Here is an 8723-nt window from a genome sequence, read left to right as displayed (position 1 = left end):
GAGCCTGCCTTCTTTTTTTATTTCTAAAAGTTAAATATTTATATTAACATGAGAAAATTCCTCCATATTAAAATTTTAGTGTTCTTATTGCTCTTTTTATTCTCATTGATTACTATGTCTGGGTGCTTTGTTCTTATTCTTTGATATATTTACCGTGACATTATTTCTGTGTATTTTTTTACATGATTACTTTCAAAGCTACACTATTGCACTCAAAAGATCACTCAATTAGATTTTCCAAATTTTGGAGTGTCAAATACCTATTTTACCCTCAAAATTATAAATATTTATCTTCTTTTTATTTTTTTAAAACTTTTTAATATTATAATTTTCCCCTTTTTAATTTACATTATGGACTTACCTATAGAATAAATATATATTATTTATAAATTTAAAAAATAAAAAAGTATTTAAGCATATATAATGCCAGAATAACAAAATAATGAGCATAGTAAAAAAAATTAATTAGAATAATTTATTCGTAATAATAATTTTAGTTTTAACATAAAAAATTCAAAAATTAATTTACACAATTCAGAATGAAAGAAAATAACGGTTGTAAAATATATATTCCATGCACGTAATATAAAAGTAATTATTTAAATAAAGTTATTTTATAATATATATTATATATTCTTGAAAATTATGCTTAATTATATTATTTATATTCCATGCACGATTTAATATAACATATTTTACCCTATACAGGTAGTTCCCCTGCTTTCAGGTGACATAACTTTGTATCGTCGGAAAGTTGATAGAAACATAATAATATAATTGAGCATAATTTTCAAGAATATATAATGTATATTATAAAAATACATCTATTTAAATAATTATTTTTATATTACGTGCATGGAATATATATTTTACAACCTTTATTTTCTTTCATTCTGAATTGTGTAAATAAATTTTTGAATTTTTGTTGTTAATACTAAAAAGTATAACAAAAAAAAATAAAAAGAAGATAAATGTTTATAATTTAGAGGGTAAAATAGGAGTATTTAGCAATCCAAAATTTGAAAAATCTAGTTGAGTGACCTTTTGAGTGCAATACGCCTAGTTCAGTGACTTTGTTGCTACAAACGAAAGAAAAGTGATTTTAGGAAATAATTTGGGATAGTTGAGTGACCATTTGAGTAATTAACTCGATCAAGGATCATATTGAAGTATTAAGATGAATTCCACAACTTACAATCTTTTGAGTTCTAAAGTTTAAATATGGAGGCAAAAAATACTAGGTGATTTATTCTCATTTATCCAAGCTTTGGTGGAAAGAATTACCTAGTACCTTTTGCTGGTGAGAGGTAACATGTATCCCGTGAAATTAGTCGAGGTGCGCGCAAGCTGGCCTCGATACCACAATTATCAAAAAATAATAATAAGAGAACGTACGAGTTAGGCTGATAGAATATTTGCGAAAACGAGCATTTGCAGACTTCTGGGAACGCATGAGAAGGGGAGAGCATACCAACAGAAAGACAAAACTCGAACAAAAACAAAATATGCACTCCTAGGTTAACAGAGTTAAAGGCTATCTTTCTTATGAAGCAGCAAGTAGGAAGATCATAAATAACTTAAATGTTTACAATTAAATGCCAAGATTAAAATCTTTAAGCAAATGTCAAAACTTGAAACTACACCAACCAAAATCATACATGCATAAAATACTCTTTTCTGTAAGTATCTGAGAAGGCCTTATCTACCGCAACATTATGACTTCTCCATCCTTAGTCAAGGATGCAAAAAATAGGCATGACTTAAAGATTACAAAAACAGAACTTGCCAATACAAAATTGTAAGCAATACCAGGTTTTCCACCTCTTTTACTCCCCCTCTACTTTTGACTTTCATAATAATCTAGAGAATATACTTGTATGCTACTAGTAGTAGTGGAACTACAAGAGCAGCAGGAGCAGCCCATAGCCAATAGTTCATCGCCTTTTTCCGCTTCAGTATAGTTTTAGGAATATCCATGCCTTTTGCACGCTTTGATCGGCTCCTGATAGTATTCTCTTTCGGTGCCTTAACCTTAGGTGCAACCGATGTTTCAACCTTTTCCTCCGCCTTCTCTTCCTCAGCAACTTCCGCAGCTGCTTCAGTTGGTTCCTCAGTAGATTCTTCAGCAGGAACAGATGCTCCAGTTTTCTTCTTCGCCTTCTTCTCACGTTCCTGAAAGGAGTAAAGATTCTATATAAGTTCATAGCTAATGTAAATTCCTACAACATAAAACAAGAGAGAAATGATAGAATGATAAGGATAATTTCCTTGAGCTTCCTTTCAGCTTCTTTTTGAGCTTTTATTGCTGCTTTGGCAGCTGCTTTCTCGGCCAACTTCTTCTTCCTCTCCATTGCCTTCTTATTTTTTGCTATTTCTTCCTCTCTCTTCATCTCCCTCAATTTCGCTTCATCAACTTCCTTCTTGGAAGTCATATCCTTGGGTTGCTTTTCTAAACCATGGATTTCCTCTTCGATATCAAAGATGTACTTTTTCGTGGTACTTTCTGTAACTTTGCTACTTGCTTCTTTTGGCTGCTTGTTGTTCTTCTCTTTCTGTACTTTCTGAGCAGGAGGCGCTGATTCTTCCTTTAATGGTTTCGTATTAGTTCTTTCAACAATCTCAGATTGGGAAACAGTCTGTGCCGCTGGTAATACTAGAGGCTTTTCGTCAGGGTTCCTCATCCTGCCATCTTGGCTCAACTGCCTAATATCAAGTGATGTTAAAATTCTCCTCTCATAATCATCCCTAAAGGGCTTACTGCCACTCCATAGGGAAATGAATTTATCGACCTGAAAACATTGAAGTTATTGTTAGAAAGAAACATGCAAAACTTCAAATTGTAGCAACTAAAGACAGATCTAATGTACCTCTGTAAGTGAGAGTTCTTTAAGGGCTTCAACATCCTTCTTATCTGCTAGCAATTTTGCTTTTTGCAACAGTGCATTGTTTTGGTAGAAAGGAGCATTCTGAGAAAATTAAACGACATAATAAAGATCATAAAATACATAAGACATCTCTCTTTCATGCTTGCAAGCAAATGATACATTTCATTTTTTGAGTAATTGAGAGCGACAGAATATTTGTTTAGAATGCTGAGATTAACATTTGAATAAATCAACATAGTTCCTTTCAGAACTAACATTTCCTATTTCTTCTCTCAATAATTTCTTTTTTCACAAAGTAAACTTGACAACATTTTAATCAACAAGGAAAGAACATCATACCCCTTCTTCACGGTGTTTTCTTAATTCCAGAACATGTGCAAAAGCTGTGTCCCTCTTCTTTGTTATTTCCTTCAATTCCTCATCCAATAACTTAATCTGACTGGTATTGGCATCGAGTTGATCATCTAGTTGCTTAAGCTTGGCCTTAACAACCTGTTGCTCCTTACGAACCCCGTCAAGGTTACCACTTATAGCCTATAATACAAAAACGGATTGAGTATCGTTAGTTAACCAATGACATTCTTAAGCCCAGAAAACTCAATATTTCACATTTGTACAAGTATACAAAAAGCTCTGACCCTTACCTTAACCTGCTTTTGTATTGTTTCTTTTTCACCAATCGAATCTTGAATTTGTGCCCTCATAGCCATATGGTCTCTTACCTCTCCCCTTGTTCCTTCAAGTCGTTTAATTTCTCGCAGAATTTGTTTCTCTTCAGTCAGAGTAATGCTTTCATGCTGAATACGGTACTGCAGACTCTTAATCTAATCGATTTCAAAATAAAAAACATATAACAATTAACATTAGGTGGTAACAGAACAGCAAAAGGAAAATGAAGGGAAAGAAAAGCTAAGAAACTAAAAGGACAAAGAGACTAGAGCTTACGAGATCGTCAAGCTCCTCCTCGGATGAACACAGACTAGAACCCCCTTCTCTGCCGGCTTTCCTAGGACCGCGGAGCTTGCCCAGGGCATCCTGCAGAGGTTCCATTTCCTTTCTTTTCTCACCAATTACTGCCCAAAACTCCTGATTCTCAGCACTCACAGATTTCCTTTGTTCTATCAATTTTGATCGTTCTGCCTGCAAAATATTAAATGAGTTAGTTATTTCCTTATTTTCATTAAAAAATTTCAAATCAACTGACTGGACACATCCAAATAATCTTTTACAATGCAAAGCTTGCCACTTTTGAGCTAAACTGGATGTTGAGAGGGGATCCATATTCAACAATTTTGGTGCATATTTTAACATGTATAACACAAACATGACTATTGAGTTCGGGTAAAGAGCTTGAGGTTCTTGTTAGAAGACAGAAAATGACATATTAAATAATCTTATAGGCATGTCACTTTGATATGTTCTTGCAAATGTTCAGCCGAAAGAAGAGTTAAGAGACAAAACTTACCCTTATGGCCTTCAATTTTTCAATAACCTGAGATCTTGCTTTGTTCATTTTCTGTAGCTCTTTTTCTGCCAGATCAAATTTGGCCTTGAGTTTTTGGTCTTCAAATCTTCGATATCTAACAATATAGAAAGAATGTATCTGCTTAGGTGCAGGCCAGTCGTCAACTGCATCCTTCCGGAGGCTGCTCACAGGAACATTTTTCCCCGCCTCCTTATTTGTTTCTTGAGAACCATGCGAGCGAAATTTTATAGTCTCATTAACCCCTACACCATGATTCTTTTTTTTGTTTTCCTTCGGAAGGTTTTTCTGTTCAGTTCCAGTTTCAACTGAAACATGAGCTAACTGAGATTCCATGTCTCTACCCATGATTCACTGAAAAACAAACAAAAAAAAATGGCCTTCAACTCTCAAATCCAGAAGTAGACAACAAAAAAAAGGGCAGCCCCGTGCACTAAGCTCCCGCTATGCGCAGGGTCCGGGGAAGGACCGGACCACAAAGGTCTATTGTACGCAGTCTTCCCCTGCATTTCTGCAAGAGGCTGTTTCCACGGCTCGAACCCGTGACCTCCTGGTCACATGACAGCAACTTTAGCAATTATGTCAAGGCTCCCCTTCCTGAAGTAGACAACACAGAACATTTTAACAAACTTTGCATATTAATTACTACCAACTCATTTGAGAATAACACTGTGCTCAGGAGAGAGAGAACACCTTATAGAGAAAAGACAATGAGAACAAAATTTTCTAAGTTACAAAGCCTATTCACACTGAACTACATATGGAATACTTGTTAGTTAATGCATTCATCTACAATTAGTTATGCCAAATGCTGAAGACAATATAGCAACTACGCCTCAACTCCAAACAAGTTCGAGTCATGTTGCTCCATTATGCTCATCTTTGATCAATATTATATAAAATAAAAATCAAATAAAAAGTACTAGAAGTTCTCTATATTTTCTATGGCTTTGACATGGCAAAAAGACTCCTAGAAAAAACATATAGAACCCACTGTAAACGTACTAACATGCCTAACACATACAGGGCAAAAAGACTCCTAGAAAAACTTAGTACTTACCGTACACGTACTAACATGACTAACACATAATTCCAACTAATTAGTATTTCTTATACTATATAGTTTTCTTTCAGTATGCCCTATTTTTCCTTCTAGAAAACTTCCTTAATTCCATACGATTTCAGGTCTATCTCGTCCCCTTTTAACACCTTCATTCACCATGATTTCACACCTACGGAGAGGGCGATGCGGGATATGACCAAACCATTTCAAGCGACCTTTTCTCATTTTATCATCAATGTGTGTAACTTAGATACTTGCTCAACACAAATTTCAGCATACAAGAGCTCAGAAAGAGGAGTAACACACACACAAAAAAAAAAAGCCATTTAAGAAAACACCAATCTATTAGAGGCTGAAGCGTAGAAATTAAAATGACACCACCAGAAACATAAATAGGAATAAGAAAAATGAAAAGAGAAAAAATCCCAGAAAACCTTAATGCATCTATGCGTCACATCAGAAATAACAGTAAATATTGTATATATTTTATAAAGAAAAAGTACATATTGCCTACAAATATATCTACAAGTGTGCGTGAAAGGTAACAGAACACAGATGCATACATTACTGCAAACTGAAGCAGAAGAAAACACAAATAGTTATTGTTCAATTCCAAACTAGTTTAGGTTGGTTGTTAAATACTGAAATTGCCAAGAATAATCATATAGCAATGCACCACTACAAAATTGGACATAAGAGTTTGTTCACACCCCAAAAGATCAAATTATAATTGAAAAAATATCCATTCATTTATTCTAATGAAAAGTAAGGAGAACCACCTTAATCAAGAGATCAATAGTGATGGAAGAAAAAAAAAAGATTTTATTTTTATTTTATTTTTTGGGGAAAAAGAAAGAGAAAAACTATGAAAGAGTGAAGAAAGGGAGAAACAGAATTGTGGAAATGGATTGAAAATGAAGCATGTATAAGGGGGAGACTTGCAAGTAATAAGGAAAAAATTAAGGCAGAGAATTTTAAAGAGAGTGTACCCTTTGGTTTGGAACAAAATGGGAGAGGGCCATTCGAAAGAGAGATTGGGAGTGAAACAAGTGAGACCCCCCACATATCTCCACTCTCCTCTCCCTCCCTCTCTGTTCTCTACTTCTTGAGAAAAATGTGAGACAGAAACTAAACAAAGACACAGAGAGAAGTGCAAGTGTATAGTCTTGTAGAGAGAAGGTTAGGATATTTTCTTTTCTTAAATAATACTACTAACTCTTTAAATAATAATAATAAAATCCTCATTTATCCAAATCTTTTGTGCCCTTTTAGAACAATTACCTGTTATGGCCAATAGCAACACTTAAATTTGGATCTTATTTGATTGTTCTAACAAAAGAATACCCAAAACTTATTTTGTTAATTTATTTATGTTAAAACATATAATTAAATAATTTATTTTAGAATCTCAAATATATTTATATATTAATTAAAAAAATTAAAAACTAATAAATACTCTCTCCGTTTCAATTTATGTGAACTTATTTGACTGGGCACGGAGTTTAAGAAAGAGAGAAGACTTTTGAACTTGTGGTGTAAAATGGGGCACATATATTTTGTTTGGCTATAAACAATTGCATAAAGGTAAATTGTTTTCAAATATGGAAAAAGGTCATCTTTTTTGGCACAGACTAAAAAGAAAATAATTTCACATAAATTGAAACGGAAGGAGTATTAATAAGGCGGAATGTGGAAAATGACAGAGTACGAAAAATTCTCAATTTAATCTTTTAATTCTTCATGTTTCAAAAATCGGATACAGTCCCGATGCCGTCAAAGTTAGGGAAACTACCATCAGAAGCTGCGGCAAGGCAACCACATGAAGGTTTGGGATACAAGAAACCGTCACCAGTGCGCATGTCCATAAGAAGAGTGAACATCAATTATATCACTGTAGAAGATGAATTTGTCACTTCTAACAAGCCTTCTATCTTTGATCGACTTGAAAAATCAACTGTGAGGACTTCCGTGTTTATGAGATTGGGTCCATTAAAGAAAGGGAATAAGTTCGAGAGAAATTATCGAAATACAAGAACACCCGTTTTGCCCAAAATTCAGAAGATCTCTAAGGATTTCCAAAGTCTGGTTCCTTCTAGAATGAGGCGACAAACAAAAGTCATGGTTTCATGTGATGAGGTACTAACGGTGTGAAGCCATACACTATGGTCTACACTAAAGAACATGATGACGACGAAGAAAGTGTGGTTTCTTCGTATCATGTTACTGTACAAGGCGAGTACGGTGTTTCATCTCTACTAGAGGATGACGAGAAATTGGAGGATGTTTCACTGTATTATCATGTATCCTTCAACGATGGGGACCCTCAAGAAGATGAAGATTCGAAAGATACTCCCCTGAAACTTGAACAAGGGGTGAAGGCAATGATTGATACCTTAAAAGAAGTTAACCTTAACACAGATGAAGAACCAAGGCTCACATATCTAAGTGCTTTACTAGCAATCGATGAAGAAATCACTTATATTCAGTTACTCAAGGAGTTCAGAGATGTCTTTGCTTGAAGTTACAAAGAGATGCATGGCTTGGACCCGAAAGTAGCAGTCCATCACCTTGCCGTCAAGAATGGTGCTCGCTGTGTTAAACAAGCCCAAATGCACTTTAGGCCGGACTTGGCTCCCTTGATTGAAACCGAAGTTAACAAACTCATCGAAGCTGGCTTTATTCGTGAAGTTAAATACCCAACATGGGTTTCAAGTATTGTCCATGTAAGGAAGAAAAATGGCCAGATTCGAGTGTGTGTTGACTTCAGGGATCTCAACAATGCGCGCCCGAAAGATGAATTCCCGCTTCCTATTCAAGAGCTGATGATCGATGCTATTACTGGGTACAATGCAATGTCATTTATGGATGGCTTATCATGCTATAACCAAATTCGCATGGCGCCAAAAGATGAAGAGCTTACTGCATTATGTACCCCCAAGGGCATTTATTGCTACAAAGTAATGCCTTTTGGCTTAAAGAACACTGGTTCTACTTACCAAAGGGCTATACAAAATATTTTTGATGATCTTCTCCACAAGAATGTCGAATGCTATGTTGACGATTTGGTGGTAAAATCAAGAGAAAAGAGCGACCACTTGAATGACTTGAGAATGGTGTTTGAGTTGCTCCGGAGGTACCAACTTAGGATGAATCCATTGAAATGTGCTTTTGGAGTTACTTCTGGATAGTTCTTTGGTTTCATTGTTCGACATCGAGGGATCGAAATTGATCAAGCCAAAGTGGATGCCATTTTGAAAATTCCTAAGCCTCAGGATATTCATGAATTGAAAAG

The 8723-nt window shown here is 35.0% G+C and overlaps 1 protein-coding gene across 2 annotated transcripts; it reads right to left on the bottom strand.

Annotated features, from left to right (window-relative positions):
• Positions 1 to 1518: 1518 nt before the first annotated feature.
• Positions 1519 to 6571, bottom strand: LOC104210054 (proton pump-interactor 1-like). Of its 2 annotated transcripts, XM_070150161.1 has the most exons (8): positions 6421 to 6571; positions 4351 to 4722; positions 3831 to 4025; positions 3530 to 3709; positions 3225 to 3419; positions 2868 to 2966; positions 2270 to 2789; positions 1519 to 2174 (listed from the first exon to the last, which is right to left on the bottom strand). In XM_070150161.1, the coding sequence occupies exons 2-8, from the start codon at positions 4714 to 4716 to the stop codon at positions 1861 to 1863; spliced, it is 1869 nt and encodes a 622-aa protein (XP_070006262.1). In that variant the 5' UTR covers positions 4717 to 4722; positions 6421 to 6571; the 3' UTR covers positions 1519 to 1860. The 2 variants fall into 2 exon arrangements, with proteins under 2 accessions (XP_070006262.1, XP_070006260.1); XM_070150159.1 differs by lacking the exon at positions 6421 to 6571 and adding an exon at positions 6211 to 6301 and having other exon boundaries at positions 2148 to 2789.
• Between the last annotated feature and the right edge of the window lie 2152 nt (positions 6572 to 8723).

Source organism: Nicotiana sylvestris, chromosome 6, assembly GCF_000393655.2.
Source record: "Nicotiana sylvestris chromosome 6, ASM39365v2, whole genome shotgun sequence".
Classification (NCBI taxonomy): Eukaryota; Viridiplantae; Streptophyta; class Magnoliopsida; order Solanales; family Solanaceae; genus Nicotiana; species Nicotiana sylvestris.
The sequence above is the reverse complement of the archived record's forward strand: the minus strand, read 5'-3'. Positions and strand labels throughout refer to the sequence as shown.

What these genes read in the sequence shown, in the direction of transcription:
- LOC104210054 (XM_070150161.1), bottom strand. Translation starts at nt 4,716, where the DNA reads ATGGGTAGAGACATGGAATCTCAGTTAGCTCATGTTTCAGTTGAAACT. An exon ending in AGGAGGAGCTTGACGATCTC is followed by an intron (nt 3,710 to 3,830) that starts GTAAGCTCTAGT and finishes GAAATCGATTAG; the next exon opens with ATTAAGAGTCTGCAGTACCG. An exon ending in AAGAACTCTCACTTACAGAG is followed by an intron (nt 2,790 to 2,867) that starts GTACATTAGATC and finishes CAATGTTTTCAG; the next exon opens with GTCGATAAATTCATTTCCCT.